Genomic DNA, 26,913 nt, shown 5'->3' with positions numbered 1-26,913 from the left:
TTCAATAGTTTATTATTTTGTTTGTACCACGCGTAAATAGATATACATAAACTAAGTAATAGACTTAAGAAAAGTACAATTCCCCCTAGAAAATAACTAAGAAGCTAATCTAGCTAGGAAAAAAATGTTATGTCTAAAGGAAAAACTTGATTCAGGGAGGCACAAATATAATGGTAAAAGACAGGCAAACACAAAGAAAACAACAACAAAGAAAAAAAAAGTTAATTAATATAACGTAATAAGAGGCTTTGTAAAAGCGAAGATCTTTTAGGCTCTTCCATATTATTCCAAAGAACAGCCCCCTTAAAACGAATGTTGAACTTCTTATAATAAAATTTAAACATAAAGACACAAGTAAGATAATAAATAACATCAAGAAATTTTCTAATGTAGAAATGTTTAAAAATAGGGGAAGTATGAGCATAATAACAAAAAAAAGTAATAACTCGAACAGCCGCCTTTTGCAGAACAATATAATAATAGGATGTAAAGTGGCTTGATAGGTGTTTCCCCAGATTATAAGACCATAAGTTAGAAAAGAATAAATGAGAGAGTAATATAATTGAATTAAAATATCCTGGGAGACAAAAGGACGAAGTTAAGCTAAGATTCCAATGCTTCGGGAAATCTGTGTTAGGGTTAGCTATAAGTGGTGAATGTGCTCCTTGAATTTAAGGTGAGAGTCAATGAAGACGCCAAGATATTTGACATAATCCTTCTATTCAGTAGATTCGTTATTTACAAGTATGGAAATGCATATGGATTTAGAGCAGGATGAAAAATAAGAAAGTTCGGTTTGTCAATATTTAGAGATAATTTTAATGTGACAGCAAAGCCGATTATGAATATTCTTCAACTCTAAATTCGTCTTTGTTTCAAGAGATTCCAAAGATGAATCTGCATGCGAATCTCAATGTGCGAATAAAGGAATAATCAAGACCAGCCCATCTTAATAGATAGACGCAATTAAATTAAGAAACGAAAATTTTTAAAAAACTCGTAAATGGTTTGAACCCAGGAGTCATATCATAATTAAGTAAGTACGATCGTCCGGGTGAGTGTAGCCCTGAGAAGGACTGTCTGAGATAACATTGACAATGTCATCTCAAACATTCCTTCTCAGGACTACACTCACCCGAACGATCGTACTTTAATAAGTAATACTTAATTATTATATTAAAAAACTCTTGACCACCAGGTCCTGTTGCTTGAAGCATGGTCAGCGGTGATTACCATGACAACCTAGAGATTTAGATACGACCAAACCACTGGTTAGTTCGAGCCATGCTTCGAGCTACTTAGTCCAGTTTGACAAAATCAGTTTCAACGGAACAAAGAAATGCTATCTGACGAAGTTTTATAAACAAAAAAATTTCCTTACATGAATTCATTTGTCACTAGCTTGTCCCGGTACGATTCGTTCCGTATTCCTATGCCTGACCCCATATCCCATGAAACGTATGTGACTCCACCATCAGGAAACTCAGCTCATAACGTGACTCCAGAGAACAAAAAAAGCAGGTATGACACAACGTGAACTGACAGCCCTCGAGAAAGCTCTCCTTTTGAGTCTTGTCCAAGGTCAAGCGCCCATCAGAGTCAGAAAAGTGTTTATTTTTAATACATGAAACCTGAGCTGAACCAAACCCAAGCCATTTATCCTCCGGAAGGCCCCAAACCCAAGGTTTATGAAACCACAGCAAACGTAGCATTCACAATTAAATGATATTGAAATACCTGGAACAAAACCTTTTATTCCCAAAGGGTTCGAATTGGGTACAACATTGAGTTGGGTTTTAGGCCTATTGTTTATTTTCCGGCAAAACTTGGTTTAAAAATAGACACTTTTCTGACGCTGATAAGCAAATATTACTCTTGGGTGATGCACTCATGCGGAGATCTATTTTCGGCGATTGATGCAATTAAGCCGGGAGGTAACTGGCCAGTCCTCGTGCGGTTTGCTTCTCGCCAAAAATAATCGTATGAAGCAGTATATCCTTGACTGAACCTTTGCGCGTATCTTTATATTTTTAGAACTAAACCTTAAGCAGGAGACACCATTTACATCAATTTGCATAATTTGCATACATTGTTTTGATATTTTTGTCTTCTTTTGGCAATAACTTTATTCTGATTGGCCACTCTAAACAGTGCGTGAAGAGCCGAAGAACTCGTGGTGTTTTAAAAATAGAAAGATAAGCGCAAAGGTTGACTCATAGGACTTGAATGGGAGAGGTAAGCCAAGCCGCTACTCATGGTCTCCTGTATTGTGCTAGACCCCAATCACGGGTGTCTTTGGGGGTATTTACATGAGACCGGGACAAACGCAGACCGCTGTGACTTTGTCTTGGTTGCTGAACCGAGATGAGAAACTCTCGTACCAGCCTGTGAGTTCGTACCGTTCCTATAAATGACAACAAATCTCAGACCGGGTGCAGAAATTTCAAGCTTGTATGCTTTTACGTAAGCGATATATTTATTAGACAAAACCTATCATTTCGTCCCGAAACCAGGTACCAAGCATTTCGTGCTGGTTTCATGAAAACGGCTGAAAAAAATTCACACCGGTCTGAGTTCGTGCCGGTCTCGTGTAAACTGACCCCTTAACTCGCAGAGAAGTTTGAAATGTTTAACAAGGTCACAACCGTTAAAGCAAAAGATCCAAAGGATTTTTGAAGACCAAAAGTTTTTTTTTCTTTTCAGTAAAAATTGAAGACTTATTTTCTCTTCTTGCGCGTTCTTCCACACATTGAAGATTCACGTGTTCTTGACCCGGAGGGTCCTTTGTCTTTCTTCGAGCAAAGTATTGTTACATTTGAGGCTGAACATGCGAATAGGTTATTTGTTAATAAATGTCAGGGTTTAAAATTACGTTTTGTCTTGTTTATTACAAACCGCAAAGTACCACACGAAGCCTTCAGTTTACTAAGACCGATTTCCGGTTTCAAGGTAGGCAAGCTGTCACGACTTCGGTCACTTTATCCACAGAGTCTGCGTTTTCAGTCAGCACAGAAAATTGAGCGACGCGAAGTAAAGAAACCAGCGCTAACACAAATAATAAAGAAGCTAAATGCATCTCGTTACTTGGCCCTATTTTCATTGCGAACTTTGAAATCGTGAAAAGATGCGTTTGTATGAAATGATAGCAAATTCCCCCCTGTAGTCATCTTTTCAACCAGCTATGTTTGAAAAAGCCTTCAAAGTTGCTCATTTCTGAGTTGGTGCATGCCTCAGTTTCAAAGCGAGTCCTGTACACAACCATTCAAATGGAAATGAGTTGCGTATTCTTATGCAAATCAAAGTAATTTCCCTTACAATAGTTGAGCAACAAGACTCACTTCGAAACCGAGACAAACAGCAACTGGGAAATGGCCCATTGAAACCATGAGTTAGATACATCCCTTGGTAGCTTAGACTGCGAGCACTCCCTTCACTCGTCGAGAAGGGGAAGCGTACGGTGCGGGGAGACTGGAGCGAGGAAAAAACCGAGAAGAGACTGGGGAGAAGAGCCTCTACACCAGCCCCCTCCGCAGGTTCGTTCCAGTTTGTGCGAAATAGTCAACGATTTCTCATTGAAATTAATGAAAAACTATGGCAAAATCACAACAGTTTGGACACTCAAAGATTAATAGATAATTTTTTATTCATAACTAATGCTATTATGCTATAAAAAGGGCCCCTGTAATAAAAAAACATTAATTCCTTTTTTCTTCAGATTTTGAAAGTGTGTTTGCTCAACACCTGAATAGCAAAATTTTGAGATTTGATTTTTATCCGAAGGCCTTTTACTTTGAGTGTAAGTTTTGGATTTCACGGTCCGCCATTACTCACGTTCAAAACTGACCGATTGGACCTCAGAGGGTTGGATCAAGAGAAAAGTGACGTCAAAGGCTCACTAGCTTAAAATTTCAGTGTGTGAATGCAGCTTATCATATACACAAAACGCGAGTTTAAAAGAAAGCCCCAAAACTCCTGTGCTGCATATTAATTCTTCGGCGTACACACGCATTGCATTCTTAAACTAGTGAGCCTTTGACGTCATTTTCTCCTCGATCCAGCTCTCTCAAGATCTTAACGTTAGTAATGGCAGACATTAAATACGAAAATTCCAGTGAAAATAAACAGGTGTCTTTTTTAAACCAAGGCTTAAAACTTTGGTCGCTTAGGGTTTAGTTAACATAGTTTGAAATCCAAAGAAAAATAAATGATTTCTTGGTCACAGGGGCGCTTTAAAGCTTGTAATATTCTGTACATCTAAATAGTACATACAGGTCTATCATTCATTTTCAACTCTGTTGCTGTTCCTTTATTTACAAGATTTCATTTGCAAAATTTCATAAACTTGTACAATTGCAATTTACAATCTCTTTTGATTAATTAAATGGCTAATAATTTTTTTTAACAACTTTGCAACTTTTTTCAATAGGGAAATTCTCACAGCAAAGAAGTTGACCCTTTTTCTTATTTCTTTCTCACCGTGTTTTACATCTCATTTCGATAAATCGCCGAGAACGATGTCTTTCAACAACCAAAGCAGTGAGAAGATGTAACGTCAAACTCTTTCACTCCCGTGATCTTAAAGTTCATTCTCATAACTAGTGCAATAGATTTCCTATGTTGGCTAGTCATGAGAATTTCGTGTTATATCAAAACAATATCCCTGAAGCTGATAATAATCTTCATTCTCAATACTTGTTTACCGGACAGTGTTTGAAATTGTGAGGAGAATTTACATACTGACCACTCTTGAGAGTCAAAGGGTTTACTAAAGCGTGCAAGAATTGCATAACAGAACAAAACTGCAAGGACGTTTCACTCGTGATCGACTTCCAAGCAAGTCCTTCAACCGGAACTAAAAAACTAGTTCAAAAAAAACTTAGCGTCCCTTATCCTCTTCAATTTCTCCCGGTTAAAGTGCCACTACAATCAAAAATCAACTCTCGTTTTTCTTCAGACTTCGAAAGTACTTGCGTTGAACATAATTAATAGATGTACGGTGGTTATGAAACTCGACAAGTTTCTTTGTTTCATGTTTTTGTTCGCTTTTTTCGCTTTTTTGGCCTTGACCCTGCACAAAACCCGACAAAAACACGTTTTCGGCAGGATAACCAATCAAAAGCTTCGACCAATTTGACTTGCGAACCAAAAACAAAAGATTGTGCAGGGTCACGGATTCACGGTCGGTTCAACATCTAATTGCGACTGTATTGTTCCTGCTTTTGAAATTCCCAGGGTTTCATAACCAGTCCCTAGATTAGCTATGCGTTGAATGCTCAACTGGCGAAATTTTTAAAAGTAATTTCATGAGGAAGACTGCTTATTTTAACTCCACCTTTTTCATTTAGCAGTCTACCATTACTTGGTGTGGTTCCGACCGATAAGCTCTTAGCGATCTTGATCGAGAAGAAAATAACTCGCCAGCTTAAAAATTAAGTGTGTGAATGCGGCTTAATTAGGATGCAGCACGAGACTTTTGGGCTTTCAGATTGTCAAATTCGTGTTTCTGCATACTAATTTAGCCGCATCCACACTCTGCATTTTTACGCTTGCGAGTAAATGACATCACTTTCTCCTCGATCCAGATCGCTGAAAGCTTAGGTCCGTTTTAAACGTCGTATTTTACATGTGCCAAATCTAATGCAAATGAGAAAAATCTATTGTTTTCGCCATTTGCATCAGATCATAGTTAATTTACATCTATTAACTATGATTAGATTCGGCACATGTAAAATGCGACGTTTAGAACGGGCCTAATCGATCGGAATCGCATGCCACAATTACTGGCAGCCCGATAAATGAAAAAAGTGGAGTTAAAATAAAGTCTTTCTCTTGAAATTACTACAATGAATTTCGCCTGTTGAGCATTCAACACAGGTACTTTCGAAATGTGAAAGAAACGAGAAATTATTTTTTTCATCGTAGTAGCACTTTACGAATTTGCGCAAAATTTTCCAACTTACAATTTTGTGGTTTCGGTCTTACGAAAAGAAGTTCCTGTTTCCAAAATCTTGGAAAAGTAGTAAAAGGACAAACGGAAAGTTAATAAATCGTCTATAAACTAAACAACTTTCTGCCATTAAAATGACTACAGAGATTGACAGATCGTCTGTTTTGGAAAAAAAAATTGTCTACCACGAGGTAGCATTTCGGAGTCTTATCTTGTTTAGCGCCACCATCATTGGCGCAGTGACGTATTGTCAAAACAGGTACATTGGACCTGTTAAAATCAGATCATTTTTGTCAATAAAATAAACTAGTAACCATTTTCATTTTTTTCATAAAATTTTCTACACTTACAAGGGGATAGGTCACGCAATTTTAGGCAATTTCAGCACTAATCGAATGGTCGTAGAATTAACTAAAATATCAAAATAACTGTTCAAAACTATAGAAAAACTCTAACAAAACACCGGGAAGCCAAAAAAGGACATGGATGGACAAAACTGGAGAGGATTGAAATGGATTGAATTTCGGTAAAGTTTAAAAACGTCGGCCCACCTTTTTTCAAATTTATATCAGTCTACATCAAAATGTCATTTACACAGCAGGAAAATCATTCCCAGTTGTTATGTGGCCCTGATTTTGCAAATGAAAGACTCTTGCTCTGCCAATTTGACGTTTAGAGCTCATAATTAACAAAATTAAACAAAATTACCTAAAATAGCGTGACCTAGCCCCTTTAAACTCGAACCGTTTTTTCTTCAATAGTTAAGACCATTTGTGATACAGTACACTAAGATGTATAATGGAAAGCCTAAACCCTCTAAGGGCAGCAATTAATTAGCTTACTCATAACAGTACATTGAAAATGCAACTTGAACACTGGCTAAAAATGCCGGTGTAGCAAGCTTTTCCGTGATTTTCGATGTTTTAGCCGTGCGAAAAATGGGGCAAGAGGGGATGGTAAATAAATTGCCCTCCTTGCCTCACCCTATTTTTCGCGCGGCCAAAACATCGAAAATCGAGCATTTTCCCTCACGGAAACTCTTGCTATGCAGGCAAAGTGGCTTAAAAACTCAAAGCAGATTTACGGCTAGGACTTGGAAGTTCAGACAAATTTCCGTCGACGGCTTAGAGCGGTTTTCAAATGAATGACGTAAAACAAATACCAAAGTAATTCGACCAACCACAGCAGGTGCAAACAGCGCAATGAACCAATTCGAATTCGTAGCACTTCCTTGGTCAAAGGGCGGGAAAAAGGGCGGGAAAAATCGCGAGTGCAAGTCTAGGGTTTCTCAATAGGACTTGAAGTAGGCGTCTGCCGAACCTTGAGTAGGTGGCGGTGACAAATCGAGGGGCCGTAAAAACTCGAAATTAGGGGGGTCTGGGGGCATGCTCCCCCAGAAAATTTTGAAATATTGAAGCTCAGAAACGCAATTTCCAGCCTTTTGGGCGTCAATTTAAAATTATTTACGATTATTTTTCTTACAGCTACATCATCAAATGTTCTCAGCTTGTTTGAAAAATCGCACTGAATTTTTTTTTTTAAACAGCAGGCTGCGTATGCCTGGAATTGAATTATTTCATCGTGAAGGGCTGGGCTCAAGTGAATGTTGCATACCCGAATGTTTACGTCATTGAAAACATGGCGGTTGTCACGCGTCAAAGCACCAGGAAGTTCAGTTGTTGTTGTTGTTGTTGTTGTTGTGTTTTTTTTTTTGCTTTTTTATTTATTATAATTGTATAAGATATGACAAGAGAAAAGCAACCAGAACGTAAAGTAAGCGGCTATCAATCGCCGGGTGCCGCCTTCTATTGAGAACCCTGAAGTCGAAATTGGTCAGTTTAGGTTTTCCTTTTCATTGGTTGATAAACTGGCGCGAGATTTTTAAACCAATTACAAAGCGTAGCAATAGCGTAATTACTTTCGACAGTCATTTGAAAAATGCTCTACAAGAAACTGAAGCCTGGTTTGCTTAAAGAGCTTTGCTTTGAAAAATCCAATACTCAAACCATGCAGTGCATGACTTAAAAACTGCTCAAAAAACTTTTTTCCACATTAAAAACAATGCATGTAGGAATTGATGCAAAAATAAATTAGTTCATGAAAATAAATAAATAAACGGTTACATACAAAACGCCTGAAACCTGAACATATAATAAGTCACGCTGCGACGGACACCTTAAAAATAGTATGACACAAGGAAAGACAAACATTATATACCTTGAAACTTAAAAGCGCTATGATAAATTCAATGTAAATCATATCGGCTGGAAAACCTCCAACCTTTCACTATGGATCAACAATAATAAAACGACTAAAAATTTTCCCATTTTTCAATGTATTCAGACATAACTATTTTTTTTTTGTAATATCGTAGCATAAATTCCAATGCAACAACAAATAACTTTTAGCTTCCGAAAATGTCCACCGACATCTTCTAAATTTAGTTGTCACAAGGTAATGTAATTAAAATCTACTATCTTACCTTTGGTAATTCTTTGTCTCGTATAACTAAAAATCTCATTTTATAACTTCTTTGTGCAACGCTAACACCAAAAACTGTCTTTCATTTATGGCACTTTAAAAAAACCAATTCAGTTTGCTGACACGTGTAAGAATGCACGGGGTGTCTTTCTTAATAGAAAACCATTAGCATGCTAATGCTTTAACCTGATTGGCTCGCTACTCACCACGTGTATCTACTGAGTGACAGATAATTAAAGTCGGGTTCATATAGACTTAAAGAATCAAATCTATGAACACCGCTATAAAACCAAAGGCAGTATGCCAGTGCATGTCATCGAAATTGATTCGATTTCTCGTTCTCAGTTTTTTTAGTTGAAAAATCAACTCGATATACCACAAGTGGTTGTATATCATTGGCGTTTTCAAAATTTGAAACTTGCATTGCTTAATAAAAGCAATCAGTGTGCTGTTTAAAACATACAAGACTGCCACCATCAAAGAAACCGGTGCAGGTGAAACCCTAAATGGAAGTAAAGCCACGAATATTTTTAGAGTTACAACAAGGAATTATCTAAAAACGACACAGATACGTATCTCCTCTGAAAATCGAGGAAGTAAAAAGGGGACAATCCCAGTTTTTCGTTTCGTTTTGTAAGCTTGGCCTAGGGCGCAAACGTAGTACCAAAGTTACTTTGAATATCATGCAGACATCTTTAACATTAAAACAAACCAACAGCCTTTTTTAGGTTCATCTGTTTCCAGCCAGGTAGTTTACTGAACGTCTCTTTGTCCATCTTGAATATTTCCTAAAAATATGAAAGAGAGTCGGGTCTCCTTTGATCCTCAAGATTGCCTTCAAGAGCATAAAGTAATGGTGAAACAGGGGCCCCAGAACGGAGAAGGTAGGGCTTAAAATGACAGCACGAAAAAATACTGCCATAACGGCCTTAAGATAAGAGAAAAAGTTATACTGATACAAATGCGAGGATTTCATTCTAAGCATACGCACTTCATAAAAATACGACCTCCAATGCCAAATGCGCATGTTCAAGACTGAAAACTTGTCGTATTTGTACTCAACAAAAAGTCGCTAATATCTAGGAGGGAGCCCGAAGTTCCCAGATTTCATTTTTGTTGCGGGAAAAAATAGAAAGAGAGCAGTTCACCAAAATTGTAAAAAGAAAACATTTTGTGCTCAAATGCTCATTACTTTGTTCAAACAGTTTTCGACTCCGTTTGTGGACTTAAGACTTTTTTGGGGGAGGGGAGGGGGGCGTCGCGATATGGCTGCGCATGCGTAAGAATTTTCTGCTTCGTAGACGCAGTCCAAGTAGGATTCGAACTGCATTCGAACTCGGTATCTCGTCATGATGACGCGATGACCACGAAACCACCAGAAGACTATACGACAGATTTACGGGGAGATTTGTATTAAAGAATTGTGTGCGTGACCGGAAACGAGCTTTTGTGTTTTAAGCCGTGGCTACACGAGCCATTTTTTGCTCGCGCTGGTGGTGTGATTTTTTCAAACTTTGTCGCGTCGCCAGCGCGAGATGAAAATCACACGTGTAGCCACCCTCGAACTGGCGACGCGACAGGTGAAAAAATCGCAAGAAAAAAGTCGCCAGAGTTGAAACTTTTGCGACAAAATCGCAGAGATAGTTGCTCGTGTAGCCACCCTGCAACTTTTGCCCGCGCTTACGACGCGACTAAAGAGTATTTAGCCAATGAAATTAAAGGAGGAATGTCTGTTTATAGTGCTCAGGTCTCTTAAAGTATGCGATTCGCGCGGCCTTCAATTTGTCGCCAAAATTTGTCACAAGTGTAGCCAACCTGGCGCGCAGGCGACGCGACAAAATCTGAAAAAAAAATCGCATCACCGGCGCGAGACAAAAATCGCTGGTGTAGCCGCGGCTTTAGTTGCACGCAATGCAATATCAGGTCAACGTATGACTCGGTAACTCATCTTACCGGGCAATTTCTCCCGGTTTTGTTAAAAATAGGTACGGAATGCGTACATGTGTGGGCTTTGCTGCTTCCCCCAAAACTTAACCACATTTGCATTGCATCCCCTCAGCCTTTCCCTGACACTCTTCCCCTACTTTGTGCATTGTACTCATCACCTATCCATCAAAATGTTTTTATTGAGACTGTGAACCCCTCTAATATTGACCAGTTTGTTTCGAGGGAAATCTGCCAAAACCTCCCATCAACATAACTTCATTGCAAAATTCACAAAATTTAAATGGCTTAAATATACAATTCTGATCGTGAACCCAGTGTTTCAAAATAGAATAATTATTGTTCTGAAAAAGTTACTCTGAATCGGATAAAAGTAATTTCAAGTCGGAATATAGATATACTAGCCATATTATTGCAAAAGCAGCACTCAAATGCCCAATGTGAAGGCTAACCGTAGCCTGTTCTTTCTGAGAGCTAGTCCTTCCACATATTTTCAAGACCCAAGAAAACCAAAAAAAAGTTGAAAATTGTCGCAAAGTTTAATTCTCCAAAACAGCCTCGCTTTGAAGGTACACAGAGATTTGTAGTCCTTGAAGTTCGCCCGAAAGGTTTCAGAACGTTCGAAAAACGAGTCCCTAGTCATGCCCTACTCCTTAGGTACAATCAAGAGTTGTTTGTTTTTCACTAAGCCGATCGGAACACCAACTTTCCCCCCAGAAACAGGCCATATACCGTCACAAAATTTACCTGAAAATTGCTGTCGCTTAAGAAAGCTTCTAGCTTGGCAGGGTCAACCCCTTGGGGAGGTGGTACTTTCTGCAGCTCAGCCAAAGTGTAAAATTCCCTTTGAATGCAAACAGTAAAGTCATTAGTGACAGCCAACACAAAACGCAGTATTTACGTCTCAAATTCAACTTTCCGGCTAAAGGCACATTTAATCTTGCTATGAAATCGAAATGTGAAGCTGCTTTGTTTGTTTCCAAGAGATCATTTCAGTGTATGCCACTTACTTTGTAAACTGCTGTAACAGATCGCTTGCAGAATGTCTGACGTTTGGCTGCTTGCCGTCCTGAAAGAGACAGGTAAATGTAGTTCGCTTATCTGATTTACAAAGACAAAACAAGACTGACCAAATGTTGGCTAAGTGTGGAGGGCTTGGGTATAACTCGGTCCGACAAGCTCTTATGGATTGGTCTTCCAATAACCAGAGATTGTGCTGCCATTGTAACGACACCTACCAATGGCTAAACTTTCTCGCCTTCTCGGAAAAAGACGACTGAAATTTGGGTTAACACACTTCGAGGATGATATATACTCCTCCAGAAGAAAGCGAAGGATTATTATGCAAGTCTTCCTTCGAATTGTTGCATTTTCTTTGCAAACTGACGAGTCTGTCCCAGACAGTTCTGACAAAAGAAAAGCGCCCTTAGCGTAATTTGCAATTTAGCTCACCATGGAATTCTTCCTTCCTTGGAGAGGAACGATTGCATGACGAGCGCATCTCGTCACCAGAGCTTCGGATCGACCCAAGGCTCTGGGAAACTCTATGTAGGAGAACGTGCAAAGTAGGGTTCTAAAAGCCTAAAATTTGCTATTTTATCTTTACGGCGCCTGCTCACTATTCGTGCTAACATGAATGCACCAATTAGAGACGCTTTTCATTGTTCTTCACAAAAACCAATGAGAAGACACTTTGTTTCAGGGTTTCCCAGAGTTCTTCTCTCCCTCAGTCAAGAGAAGAGCTCTGGGTCCGAGATTGATGACGACGAGCTAAGGATGAAAGATTGGGGCAGGTCGCAGTGAGCTATTGAAACGGCTCGCGTGATTGGTTCAAATGACAATGGACAAAAAATAAGTGTCTTACATCGACCCAATGAAATTAGAAGTTATATGGAGCAGCGTTTGCACGAGTCAGACATAACCAACCTGTTTCTGTATTCTCATTACATCCGGTGTGTCATTCCAGTACGGAAAAAGCGCTTTAAAAGTCATTGGTTCCATTCCTGCATACACCACGTACACTCGGTGAGAAACGCGTTTTCCAGCCTCTGTAAGTTCAAAATTAAACTGCGTGTTACAAAAGGCTAGAGAATTGTTTCGGTGCATTCATGAAGTCCTGTACTTCACCCGATAATAAACCGAGAGTGTAACCCAGTTTCTAACGAAAGCAGTAGAACTGTCAGTATCGCGTTTATTTGAAACGGCGAAATGACAAACGTACCTGTCCAGAAAAGCAAATAATAGACCAATTTCGATATATTAAACTTCAGTCCTGAAATCCTAAACAAAAGGCATCGTCTCGAGGCTCTGGGGAATAAATATGGGAATTTGTATGAGATTAATCCCCAGAGTCTCGAGATGATGCCTTATGTTTAGGATTGAATTTTAAGATATTGAATTTGGTCTATTAAATGCACGCCCAATTTTGATAACCAACGAGCGTCCGTCCAGTCTACGTATTTCAATTCTAGCTATTTCTAGCCATACAGTTAGTGTAAGAGTCCGCCTTCGTTTTTGGTGAGGGAATATGCGACTGTTGACCTTCAGGTGATTACTTGTATTCATAGAGGCAAGAGATGTTGAAGTCGAGGAGAAGAGCACGGCGACATTTTCCGAGACGCTTATCATGATCTGTTCTGTTGTAAAGCAAGCAGGAAGCGGATACAGCACGAAAGTGTAGGGGAAACACGAGCCGTAGTCTCCTTCTTGAGTTCTCTATCTGCTTCCTAAGTGCTTTACAACAGAACAGATCACAGGAGAGGCTTCCGGCTTTGTCTGAGTGGCGTAAGCCGTGCATATGTACTCTGTTTTAACCATTCAGAGTGCGCGTTATATCGAAACTTTATTACAATTACGAAAATTAAGGATTCAAGAAAATGTTATTTTAGTTTTTAAAAAGAGTGTTCAAGCAAATGTTATTTTAGTTTAAAACGAACTGAGCCTCATTCTCAAACCTTTAGCATAGTTGAGCGCCGTCTCCATGGCGAGTCGTCTATCCCTGTCCCACCGCTGTCGCCCTGAGCCTGTTCGCACATCGTCGTCATCCTCCGGCATCCAGCCTTCCCAAACATACACATCGTAGTAGCCATCGACAATAAACAATCCTGTAAAGTACAAAAAGGAACTGCATTTTAAGATTCTGTAGTACGTTAAAGTGTCTGTTCAACAGAATGCGTATTTGGTCGGAACTATTTTTTAAGGAACTCGAGGATTCATTCAAGTACACTGATAAACACAACTTCTTTATTCGGCCACAACTTTCTAGAGAATGTTTTCACGTGACGTCACGGCGGCCATGTTGGTGTCCCTAAACCAAGGAACGACGGTTATGTTGGCGTCCCCAACTAATCCTCCGGGAATTGAGCTCTATTATTATGCAAACGTTTTTCTTTTGTTCCGGTGGAAAAACGTGAGTGAAAACACTCTATTCCATGTGCTTCGGATAAATGTTCTTAAATGGTTCCCAGTCCCTATATAGGATAGGGACGCCTGACAAGACTTTCAACAAACGCTAATAACGAGTCAACAGAAAGCAATAATAATAAAATTTGCATAACTAGAATCTCGACATGTTTCACGGCCTACGATCTCACACTGTATGAACCATAAAATCCTCCGCCTTGATCGATCACGGGTTAGCCGTGTAAATGCAAAAAAAGATGTTTCTAATTTCTCAGGTTTCGAGGACTGATCAGAGACTTAAGCAAAGATTACGGTTAAATTTGCTGCTTGCCAAAATCGTTAAAACTCATTTGTTCTGGGCTATCCACGTGCGCAGTTGATGACCAAAGCCGACGAGAACGTTCTACGAAAAGCGGAACAAAATAGCACGAGAAAATTGGTCGCAGTCGCCGCTGCAGCTCCTGAAGTGTGGCCCAATACTGACGGTGCTTGTCACGTGATGTGTTGCTACAACTTCAACAGGCTACTCCTTTCAAGTTTGCCGGGTCCCTCTACTGACGACTGTGTTTGAAATGGGGGCTTTTGTGAAATGGGAAATGGTCACTTGCCATGTGATTTCGAAAACTAAAACATATTTTATCACTTCTCAGAACTGTACCTGGTTGTTTATCAGAATAAAGGTCTTCTTGTATAAACGGGAAAGGGCACAGTTTCGGTTCCGGTAATCTTGACGGGCATAATATCTCACTGGATGTGAACTTGCCAGTAGCACTGCTGAGCTCAAACAACCGTGGTTGATAGTTGTGTTTAGATGGGTCTGCAGAGTCGGAATAAACGATTACAGATACTGATTAATCATCTTTTACACAAGAATGTACTGTGGTACGATTTTGTACCCTAATTTTATAATTGTTGGCATTTTGACAGATCTGACAGACTTTTGCGCAGGCTGCTGGTAATGAATCGACGTACATAAGAGCCAAATATGGTATGAAAAGAACACTTATGCGTCACACAAGGATGAACAGCCCTATGGCTGAGACTTTAAACAACCAAGTAAAACAGCATCTACGAGCTAAATCTCGCGACAAAAAAAAAACATGGAAAGCTTTCCAGAATCAAGCGAAGACAAATGGAATAATCTTTTTTAGCAAATGTCATAAATGAATCAGGAAATAAAGACCGATTTTCCAATACAGGGCTGAACAAAGACTTGCTCCAAGCCCTTGGGAAACGTAGATCACCTTGTAACAAAGAATTTCCACTTGAACTTGGAAAAACCCTGGCTGTAGATTGAAAGATCTGTTTTGGGAATTCTTCCCCATTCAAAGTTTTTTAATTATAAAAGCATGTCAGGGCTGAAGCTCGTAAAAGCTCTCGTAAAGGCTTTTAGGCCAGGCTTCGCCCATCACAACCGATCAGTGATGCAAAAAGCCTAAAGGCGCCAATCAGAACGCAGATCGGCGTGAAAGGTTTCGATAGCACATATTGTATCTCATTGGTAAAGGGTGTGGCAACAGGATTTTTAAGTCAATTAAAAAACCACAAAAACTATGGCATTTCTTGCGACAATCAATTGTTAACCACCCTAAGGTGAACATTTACCGTGTGCCAAGCTGCAGTAGTATTTCTTTCCTCCAATTGCCTTCCAGAATTCTTGTGGCTCACTTCCCTCGTCAATCTCGCTTAAGCTTATCCCTGACAAGTCAGCCATGTTACACTCCACACTTTTCCTGTTAATGTAAACTCAGTTTTTACCACAATTGCTTGTAATTTCGCAATCTGATTGGCTAATTTGCCGTTGTCGATAAGAGTCTAGACAACGCTGCTCGCGTCATGCTTGCGTCAATTTGTCACGCAATGTAATAGCCAATCAGGAACGCTCATTTTGGGAAATAAACCAATCATATTGCGAGAAAGTTATAGACAACGCTTGCTCTTTCTTTGAGTTATGATTTTGGTCACGCTCTGAAATAAAAACTTTCTTTGGCGTTGAATATTGTGGTAAAAAACAAATCGAAAGTGGTTCAGCGTTGTCTGTACTCTTATCGACAACGATATTCGTCATCACAGTGGTCAAAATTTGTTGTAAACTAACTCGGCTACGCCTCGTGAGTCCACAACATTTTGACCACTGTGATGACGAATATCGTTGTTGATAAGAGTACAGACAACGCTGAACCACTTTCGATTTGTTAAGTAAACGTACTCTGTCCGGTATGCACTCATAGCGCTATCAAGTTCGTCCACAGGCACCCCAATTTCAACAGAGCCTTACATCAAGGAACTTAACTAACAACGACGGCGGCGGCAACGAGAAAGTCATCTCAAAATATAAACTCGCGTTATTGTAACGTGATCAATTCGTGACTATTTTAACCTTTTTAATATGACAAGGTTGTGATACTTCCTCAAAAATGACACTGGTCGGAACGGCGCTTAATTTAGGCGAGAACACAAAAATTATCCTCAAGTGCTGATGTCCTGCATAAAACCTCAGATTTGGCCATTTCACGGTGTTGTTTTGATGACGACGGCAAAGAAATGACTGAAGTGAGAAACGCACGAGCAGGGCGTACAAAGCTAATGTTTTACCCCACTAAATATGCAAATTTGTGACGTTCTCGTTGCCGTAGTGGAGCAGCTCTCGTAACCTACTATTGTTTGGTACTGTAAGCAGCTTCTATCGTTTTTAAGTCCAAGTCATGGTTTTAATTGTTCAGTCTTTTGCTTTTGGCAAGGGTAGCGAGCCAATCACATTATACGTTACAAGAGCTGCTACGCCAGGACGACGACAGCGCCAACGAGAACGTCGTCTAAAAATATTATTTTCCGTTATTGTAATAATTTCGTTATAACCCCAAGTTCTTTGGAATGGAGAGCGTGTATCAACATTGCAGGAATAAAATTGACATGAACGGTGTAGTTGATTGGGAAAAAAAATTAAAATGTTTCGTGAGGTTCTCACGTCCCCCACACAACCTCAAATTTGGTCAATTCACGTCGTTGTCAGGACAAAGGCGGCACAGAGAAATGTAGCAAAATGCAAAACGCACGTGCAAGGCGTGCAGAGCTATTGTTTTTGCTTATTAAACCCATTGTTTTGTGGCGTCCTCGTGGCCGTCGCCGTCGTCTTACGTAAGCTCCCTCTTAATTCAAACAACCAATCAGTGCGTACCTCTCTTGAATCTTTTCAGCAGCTGCTTTGGCTGTTAAACGTGAATCAACACTTGACTTACATCCATGCCACAGGTAAATGTGCGCCTCCTTGCGTACCACAAGGACAAAGCTTGTGCGTGACCGCAGAGAATAAGAGCTAAAAGGAAACCAATACAATGTTGATAACTACAGAATAAAAGAGCAACTGAAATACAGCCAACCAAAAAAATTACTTTAGCCATTCGCACCGGATGCAGACAAACACCAAATGAGCCAATCACAACGTGAGGTAAACAATTGCAGCAACAAAACAACAACAACAATTAACAGTTGCGGGACACTGAAAAATCGCGAAATCTTGCGATAACGGAATTCAACAATTGTCTTATCATTCGATGACTTAGTTTGTTTTTCACAATTCCCAACAATTAAATCACTTTCTAAAAGCTTAGGAAAGCGAACTGGCATTTTCACAAAAGAGCGTGGTTTCAATTACGCATGAGCAGAATATTATTTGCATTGTGTTGTGTTCTTGGGCAAAACACTTTACTCTCACGGTGCCTCTCTCCACCCAGGTGTATAAATGGGTACCGGCGTAATGCTGGGGGTAACCCTGCGATGGACTAGCATCCCATTCAGGGGGGAGTAGAAATACTCCTAGTCGCTTCATGCTAATGAACCCGGAGATAAGTGCCGGTCTGATGAGCCTTCTGGCTCGTAAGCAGACACTTCACTTTTAAGGTACAATAGACCTTATTGATAAATGGCACCTTATTGATAAATGGCACCTGTTTTATTATTCTTTTGGTAATGTGCAAATTAGCCTAATAAGCCTCATTTTTGAGCAAGAATTATTTTCAATTCACTGTATGGTATCGAGACTTGGAAGGCTAATTTGCACATTAGCCAAAGAATAATAAATTGACCGCCATTTATGAATAAATAAAATTAATATGTCGTAATGATTGACGAAGATATTTTAATGAGTCCTCAATATTATTCCAATTACATAAGAGTGTTGTTATGCCATGGGTGGACTCCCCAGCACAGTCACCTATGAGTCTATTTGGTATGAGGGGACAAGAAGCAATTATGACGAGGTGCAATTTTTAATCAGGAACATCCAAATGATTTTCCTGACTGAAATTGGCGTTTTGTCGCAAATCACAACTTCGACTCCTGCACAGGTGAACTGACTCAGTATGGAAAATATATTAGCTCCTGGGTTTGAATATCATCTCATTTACGTTGGGTCCTTAAACGCTAACTTTGTTGACTTACTTTCAATCCAAACCGGAGGTACTACAAACTATGCCTGATCCAACTTTAGAGTATAAATCTCAAATATTTTTCTTTCCTAGCAGAAATCTCCCCATCCAAAGCAAACATATGTCACCATTGCCAGCCAGAATTTCGTAAACTTGGCAGAACTAGCAGTAATTTGGACGCACGACCGTGATGTGAGAGGAAAGGGTCTATTCTCGATTTTACGTCACAAACGGCTTTGCAATGCAAAATTCCGTTGAAAACAGCAAGGCAAAGCAGTTATCAGCCCTTGGTCGTGGGTCCAAATTATTCCTAGTTTTGATCTTTGCGCCTCTTGCCCGCCAGATAAAAAGCGAAATCTTGAGGTAAAAATGGCAAAACATGTTTGCTTTTGGTGGGGCGATTTATATTGTACACGAAAAATATTTGCGTTTAGGTGAACTTTAACCTTCCAACGCGAAGGAAAAAAAAGGAAAGATCGTACCTTGCCTTGACTTGGTTTAGACAGGCTTCCTCTGCTTCCTCATTACGAATCACGTACAGACGAGTTGTGGAGGTATCTAAGAAATGCGGTTACAAAATTAATCTCACACGAACTGCTTCTTTAAATTACGAATGAGACAGCGGGGCGTCCCAAAAACATCCCACAGCAAACAAACCTTCCAGAACAGAAACCGCATGTGGATCGAAATCCACCAATCATAAAGTGCAATATCGCACAGTCGCCTACAGTGATTGACAAAAGTGCAAAACGTATTTGAACGTTTGTGCAAAAAAGACACAAGCATTACCTGAAAACGTAGCCGTGTTCTCGTCTATAGGAGATTTCCTAGAAAGCAATCCGAGTGAAATAGAGCTCAGTTTTAGAGCGGTTTTCAAATGAGTGTCGTAAAACCAAAACCAAAGTAACTACTTTGGCCAATCAAAAAGGAGTGAGACAACCCAGTAAACCAATCAAAACTCCAAGTAATTACACGTAGCCGACACAAAGCGCGGGAAAATGTGCATGCGCAAGCCACGATTGGTTTTGGTTTCACTTCTGATTGGTTGAAAAAATGGCGCGAGAACTTTCAACCAATCATTGAGTGAAGTAATGCAAAACCAAAGCAATTCGCTCATTACTTTCGACACTGGATTGAAAACCGCTCAAATAAAACCTACCAATGTATTGGCCGCCGCCATTTACAGCAGGCGTGGCTGGCGAGAAATATGGGGCTTTGGTGGACGACCCCGGCTCACAGAGGCCGGTTTGACCCTACATACCCCAACCCAGTGAGCCCAATTGCAAACGTTTTAATAGAAGAAAGTTGGAGTCGACAATGGATGAACACATATGCAACTGAGTTCTCAAAGAACACTAAAGAATTTAATTCAGCACTGGCCGAATTAACTGATTTCTTCCAACTGCTTGTATTTAGAGCATTTTTCTCTCTTTTTCCCTTACCGTGGGAGGAAAGTACATGGTACAATTTTGAATAACAAGTTGTCCCGATAGTTGCAAAAAACAACCGCTATTAAGCTGTTCTCGATTATTCTGTGGTCTAAGAGCGGTTTTCAATCGAGTCGAACTGAAGTAATTTTCAAGACTACATTGACTTAGATAAATGATTGGCTTAAAAAATCTCCCGTCACATTCTCAGCCCATTAGAAGCAAAAACGAAACCACCTGTGATTGGCTCACCCGAATTTTCCCGCGCTAAGCGCCGGGTGCAGACATCTCTTTTGTAATCTGATTCGCTCATTTGGATCTCAGTGTCTGTTATGATTGGCTGAAGTTGCCATTTTGCATTTGCCTTCACGACAGTATGGAAAACCGCTCTTACCTAGCGTAGACAAATCAGTAGTGCAAACATGACATGCAGGTGGAGTGAAAAAATGAAGAACAAAGCGTACATTCGTAGCTTCATGTCGTTATAGCGTAAGAATAACACGCCATGCAACTTCTACAAATCAAGCATTACTTCAGTGTAGCTTCGGAAACTTTCGTACTTTATCTTTGCATTTACGTTATCCACTTTTGTATTACATATATAAAGCCCCTTAACCGAAAGATATTTATTACGTTAATTTGATGAATTATGCTTTTAATGTTATTTACGCCCTTATTTTTAAGCACCCTTAAATCTTAAGAAACTATATTAGTAATAGCTCACTATTGTCAGATCGTGCAGCTCGTTAATATTTATCACACTGATTGTTAACATCCTTTTTATATGATTTACGTTATTTTATTTTTCAGCTTCACTCCGAAAACGCAGCCTTTCTTGACTCGTCAAGCAATTAACTAATCTCATTAAACTCTCACTTGCACCGGCATTGTTTGATTTTACGCTTGTACATTCATTTGCATGTTAACACCTGCACTTCTTATTTGTCGAAATATCAAATATTCATCTTGATAGTGAGGACAAAAAAAATACAAACACGTTGGAACGAATATGAAAAATATTTGCGTATCATCCACTTCCCTTTGTCTTTGTCCTCAGAACCTCTCTTTCCAGTTGAACTTTATTATATCGAAAAAGGCCTATGTTATGATTGCGTGACGAGCCAAAAAATACAAAAACGCAGAGTCGTACGAGAATATCGGAATAAAAGAACTGGAAAACACAACTAAACTTACTTTTCTGGATCAGACGGGCTCTTGGGTAGGCTGTTAATGAGAGAATTAGTGAGGTGAACCAGAAAGTAACAACGATAGTACGAATAAACTAGGAAGAAGAGCTTCCTTTCGAATGATTACTCTGTTCACATTAAGGTTCTTGTCGGAGAAATCTCTTTAATGTTTGAGTAGTTAATATTTTTAAGTAGAATGACGAATTCAAATCGTCTGGGTGAGTGCAATCCTGGGATAAACTTTCCTTCATAACACAGACTTTCATTTCTTAATTCATTCCAGAAACAAGTGCTCTCTCTAATATTGTCATTCAAGGGTGCCGTATCTAAGACTGGGTTCCCTAGGCAGAGATTTCCATGATTTCCCCACAGATCTCCTCGATGTTCTGTCATGCGTGTACGATATGACGTCAATACAACGTCACTTTCACTCTTCCGCCATAAGGCAGGCATTAAAATTTCAAACCGGTGAAGAGTCCAGTTCTGGCTCCAGTTGTTCAAAGGGGGAATACCGCTATCCACTGGATAAATCACTATCCACTGGATAACTCAATTGGTTTTTCTAGTGTTTATCCGCTGCATAGTGATTTAACCGATGGATCACGTTATCCACCTTTTGAAAAACCGACGCCTCGGGCCCGTTTCTCGAAAGTCCCGAAAGCTTTTCGGGCCCGAAAAGCCATCTGTGAAATTTCCAACCGCTTGTTTTGGAAAGCCAATCTTTGAACATGTTTTCCAAGGCAACAAAAAGAAAAATTACTGTGAAGTTTGACGAATTAACTGCTCTCCGTTCTTGAGTTACAAAGGGAATTGTGACACCCGAAAATGGCCCTTTAAGTTTCGGGACTTTCGAGGAACGGCCCCCTGGAAGGCAGGAGATCCGTGCAGAAGTTTCCCTTCCTTCTCGTTAGATAGCGAAATCAAGGAAACCTCTGTCAAGCAGGATACAGACTGGGTTGCTCATAGCAGGGTGTGAGCTAACAAATCATTAGTGAGTCCTTATCAGGACTACACTCATCCAGACGTTCTTTCAGTACGAATACCATTTGTTACCCTTCCGTAAAAAAACATTTAAAACGATTTTAATAGAACAGTAAAAGCGATCACCATTTCATTTATGTGGTACATGAACACTGTCAAAACAATTCAAGAGATCACGATAAATGTGTTAGGAGGTGCAAGTGAGCGAGGCAGGTGAACAGACAGGAGATGTTGAGTACTGGATTTACTACGACGTATGCACTGGTAACACGCAGGGTAAAGCGAGGGAGACAACTAGTTGCAAAAATACTCGAGACTACTCTTACTTAATATTAATTACATCAGACAGGGGTCAGTTTAATATCTCGTGGGCTTTGTAAGGTATGCACCTGTCTGTAGCAGGCTTGCCCTATTAATTAAACAGAATTAACTATTGGAGGGTAATGTGAAGTGCTAGTTTTCCACCCATATAGACCATGTGAGCGTTAGCCCTAATCATGCTCACATGGTCTATATGGGTAGAAAACTAGCACTTCACATTACCCTCTAATAGTTAACTCTGTTGACATATAAGTGCTACACGGCCAACGTTTGCAAAAACGTAACCATTCCTATTAATTAAAGCCGACAATACAGTACTGCAAGACCATTGTAACTTACCTACCACAACCAAGGCCATAACCGACAACTATTATGTCATGTGCAGTAACTATTGCAATAAAACTTGAAACAAAATCGATGCAGACTGGCTGGATAAATTTACCTGCCATTGTGAATGATCATTCCTCCTTTGAAAAGACTTAAGAAGACGGGATTCTCTTTTCCTTGAACAACTCTTACCTGAAGAAAAAGAGGATGCTAACAATTATAAAGTTCAATTAAGACGTTATGAAAAACACCGAGGGACCTTGCACACAATGAAGACATTTTGTCGTCAGATGTAAAACCTTGAGATTCATGTCAGCTTCGGTGAAAATTAGGTAATTCTCCCTCACCAAAAATATCATCATTTCAGTTTATTCCACCTGTTAAGGCCGGAAGAGAGAATAATATAGGTCCAAACTCGTGTCTGTTTTCAACTGACGGGTAATTTCTTTTTGTTCCCCTCCGATAGGTGTGTTTCATTGGTTGTGACAAAAATGGATACGACACAGTTAGGAGGGACACTTCATGACAGATTCATAGCAAAAAAACTATAGTGTCCAAACAAGAGAACGAAAACCGGTTGTTTGTATTGTTAAGTGTTAGTCTGCACTATTTTAAAGCCTAAGTGCTTGTTCAAGAATGATTAGTCATTAATGACCGCCACAGACCACATTTTACACCTATCACCTCGCCAGCGTAATGGAAAGCTATGTATTAGTCATAAAGTGTCCCAGCTGACTTTTGCGGATCTATTCAAAGTCACAATCGTGTTTCATGAAGTAAGGAAAAAGTACAATCATTAACCACTCCCCTTGTAGCTTTTCTGGACTTATTTACATTAATTAATAGATTGTGAATTTAATTAATTAATTAATTAATTAAACCCGAGTCAAATTTGATTGCTTCTAGATTGCTTCTAGGTTTGTTCTTTGGATATAATTTATGCAGCGGGACTTTTAAATTTTCTTTTTTCCTCTTTTGCCGGCCTCAAATAGCCCTCGCTAATTGCGGGAAAAAGGCTGTAGCTATAGATCAAATAAAGAAGCGTTGTTGTTATTAACAAGTTCTGTTTCCATCATTTACACTCACTCCCCTTGAAAGACTTTCAAAGTCTTTCCTCTTTAAAGAGCGTTTTCAGAATAATCCCTTCGCGGAGAAAACAACACATTCGCCCTTTCGTCCCGGAAGGGTTTTCCATTTACGACTGAAAAACGTCTGTCGTTAGAGTAAAATCTATAAGTGGAAAAGGGTTATTTTAAAATTAAATGTGTGCAAATAAAACGAGCCGAGATCAGACACTACAACACAGAAAGGGCAAAAGGCTAAATGAGCAATAAAGGTTGTTTTCAAGTTAGTAGAAATCACGGTCCGGACAGAGGCTGTCCTTCAAGTGACAAGTACCTGTGGACCTTTTTCTTCGTCAAGTTCAACAGCCATGATAGCAGCAGCACCTTTTTCGTTCACAGAGCAATCATTTCCTTGCCAGAAAAAGTAAGCACATCGCACACGACCCGCTACTGTGGAGCGACAACGCGACTTTCGATCCTTGGCGATTCGATCTGCAAGGACGAAGTATGCCCATCTGATGACATAACCTTCTCCTGAAAAAAGAAATGATGAAGTGAGGAACACTTCTATGGATTACCGTGCGCGAAATGTAAACGCCACCCTGGACGAATTCCCTCATTTAGTCTTCTTAACGAGTCGCTTGACCGAAGCATTCTCAACTAAACCTGCCGACTATAAAAAAACGAACGCGGGAGAATAGACTACCATATCTATACAATATCACAGTATATTTTATTTGGAACAACGAAACTGGCTTCATTTTTCTCCTCAGAATTTAGTCGCACCCCACCCAAAATTGCGGCCAAAGAAGACGTGTTACATGACTTTCAACAAAATGGCCAACTTGTATTTGACTTCAAACACCCCACTTAACGGGGCAATGTCACGCAAAATTATGTAATTTCACGACACCCAAAATACCCAAAAAGTAGAATGAAATATTGCAATCCCTTAAAACTGTTGAACAACATAAAAGAAATACAGCAAAAGGAAAGAGAAGCATGGATGGACACAAATGGATCGCATTTGCGTAATCTTGAAAAAACTCGGCCCGACGTTTTTAAAGTTTTTGACAAATTGCCTGGATAAAGGTCGTTTTTTTGCTCAGAACCATCTTGTTTGTGTTGTAACGATAATTTTATCAGTAAAGGAATTCCACATTACCATTTTCAAGTTTTAAACTCGTGGTTAACTAAAGATTTCCCCTAAACACCCTAAACTAACGTAACATAGCCCCTTTCACTTCACCACGTAGCAGTTTTGTAACATGTTTTGTTCAGTCCAATGCTATCTTTTACTTTCAGTAAGCTAGCATGCCAGCAGAGCCTTATTCCTCAAAACCTTGGCTACAACTAAGATATAGACCGTCTTCATATCAAAACAAGCTCTTGGGATCCATTTATGATGTGGGTTCCAAACCAGCCTGCGAGCGAAAGTTGAGCTAAAATTGTGTAATCTGTTGAGTTGACAAACGTGTAATGACCAAGTGCGTAAGAACGTACTAAATCAGATATTCCAACAAAGGTGCTGGCTCAGTATCAAAACAACTGTTCGTCAGCTTTTGTATAACCTGATTCCAATGGCAACTTGGTCCGACTACAACAAGGACTAGCAAGCTGCTTACCTGAATGAAAATGGCCGTGATTTGCCGCTGGCAACTCAAAGTGTCTGTATTCATTGATATGCCACACAGTCAGTCCGACAGTCGTCACAAGGTTGCCTTCTTTGTAGATGTCTCCGACCCACACAGTGGGTACACCCTTGCCTCGCCCAACATTTACCCCTTCAAATGACGGACAATCCAGAGGTGGCGGACTTTTCAACATGCTCTTGGCATCACACGGCTTTAACTCTACCGGAGGAGGCTAGTAAAGAGGACAATATTTGCAATAATTCAATCTCAGTCTGCCTATAGTTTTCAGGCAAGAAGATAATTACTAATTATTCACTGTACCTTTTCCTGGCAGGATAATTCCAACATACTGGGATGTCCCTTCATTCTGATGATCTTGGTCGGATCAGGCCAGTCCAGAAACTTCTCACGGAACAAGATGGTTTCAGCTTTCTCATGAAGCCTTGCGAATAACGTCCACGGAGGTCTTTTCGTCGAGATTTTGTTGTCAAGTTCCACATCGCCGTTTTCAGGTCTGCCATATGGGAAAATAGGATCATAGATTCCGTAAGGCTTGAAGGGCTCATCGTAGAGTTGCCTGGCTAAAGCAAAGGCAGATTTCCTTTGCCCCGACAATGACTGCTGGCCATTCCAAACGTATAGCTCTGATCCAAAGTCAAATATGAAGACCTTGGAGGCAACATGCACAAACAATCATATTACATAACGTTATGTTGCAAAGAGAGGGAGATCATGTTTTTTCCTTGATGAAGTGTAACGGATTGTGCAATATTCGACTGGTTGTGTGGTGTTAATGTTTTATATTTTTGCTGAGAACGGTGTCTTCATGGAAAAGTAAAAAAAATCGGCAAAAATCTATGACCAGTTTTTTGGCAATTTCATAAAATTGTACAGAAGGAGCCATTACGAGTCGGCCAGCCCACACTCAAGTTAAAGTTATTCTCACAAAAGGCACTCAAGTACACTTTTCAGGTACGTACGTGAATTAACCTGATAGAATGACACCAAGCTCTGCGCTGTATCATTGATTACATTTACAAAATAGAGCTAAATTCGTCCAACTTTTGGAATGAGCGCCAATTGTGAAAGTGGCTTAAAAAGCTGTATTCGTCAAGGTGGTGCCACGGAAAACAGCACGGTGACCCCCCCCCCCCCCCCCCCTCCCTTTTCATTACATTTTATCATCTCCTTGACATGTTAAAACAATATGCGAAGTTTCATCGGAAACTAAGACAAGTTCTATTTCTAGGGAATTAACTTAAAGCTATAAACACACTATCGCTGTCGACTCGTTGCTCCGTTTCAACGACTTGGAGACAGCGACCAAGAAATAAAGCAAGCCACACTGTCGCTGTCGATTTTGCAGAACGTTCAAAATTTGAATCATATTGCAAGCATCAATTCGTTTCTTATCAATCTACATATAGGAATATATTATAGCAAAATTTTTACTCGTAGAAAATGGGAAAATGTGAGTACATACCTGAAACATTAATTGCCACTCACTCGAATTTTTCCGCAATTTTTTTCCCCTACGTTGGCTTTCACCTTTTATAATCCTTTAACAAGTCATAAAGGAAGGGATACATTCGGAAACTACAGTGGAAGACCGCTATAATGAAGACCCCGTTATAACGAACAACAACGAATATTGTTGCTATTAACCAGATAATTCGCTATAACAGGATCTTTGCTATAACGAAGACCCCGATATAACGAAAACTTTTTTCGGTATCGCGGCACTTCTTTATAGCGGGGTTCCACTGTATTA

General features: G+C 39.8%; 1 protein-coding gene across 3 annotated transcripts in view; it reads right to left on the bottom strand.

Annotated features, from left to right (window-relative positions):
• Positions 1-3,625: 3,625 nt before the first annotated feature.
• LOC138049553 (supervillin-like) overlaps positions 3,626-26,913 on the bottom strand; it is a 44,958-nt gene continuing 21,670 nt past the window's right edge. For 2 of the 3 annotated variants that reach the window (XM_068895875.1, XM_068895873.1), the window contains exons 10-24: positions 25,464-25,811; positions 25,134-25,374; positions 23,843-24,042; positions 22,560-22,636; positions 20,823-20,852; positions 18,991-19,028; positions 18,684-18,759; positions 16,953-17,090; positions 15,380-15,507; positions 14,433-14,591; positions 13,327-13,476; positions 12,299-12,420; positions 11,383-11,441; positions 11,120-11,216; positions 3,626-9,216 (exon numbers count right to left, since the gene is read on the bottom strand). In XM_068895875.1, coding sequence (XP_068751976.1) covers positions 9,130-9,216; positions 11,120-11,216; positions 11,383-11,441; positions 12,299-12,420; positions 13,327-13,476; positions 14,433-14,591; positions 15,380-15,507; positions 16,953-17,090; positions 18,684-18,759; positions 18,991-19,028; positions 20,823-20,852; positions 22,560-22,636; positions 23,843-24,042; positions 25,134-25,374; positions 25,464-25,811 — 1,950 coding nt within the window. In that variant the 3' untranslated portion in view covers positions 3,626-9,129. The remainder of the gene's footprint in view (positions 9,217-11,119; positions 11,217-11,382; positions 11,442-12,298; positions 12,421-13,326; positions 13,477-14,432; positions 14,592-15,379; positions 15,508-16,952; positions 17,091-18,683; positions 18,760-18,990; positions 19,029-20,822; positions 20,853-22,559; positions 22,637-23,842; positions 24,043-25,133; positions 25,375-25,463; positions 25,812-26,913) is intronic. The other variant, XM_068895874.1, reaches the window with a different exon arrangement.

The sequence above is a fragment of the Montipora capricornis genome, chromosome 5 (assembly GCF_036669925.1).
Source record: "Montipora capricornis isolate CH-2021 chromosome 5, ASM3666992v2, whole genome shotgun sequence".
Classification (NCBI taxonomy): domain Eukaryota; kingdom Metazoa; phylum Cnidaria; class Anthozoa; order Scleractinia; family Acroporidae; genus Montipora; species Montipora capricornis.
The sequence above is the reverse complement of the archived record's forward strand: the minus strand, read 5'-3'. Positions and strand labels throughout refer to the sequence as shown.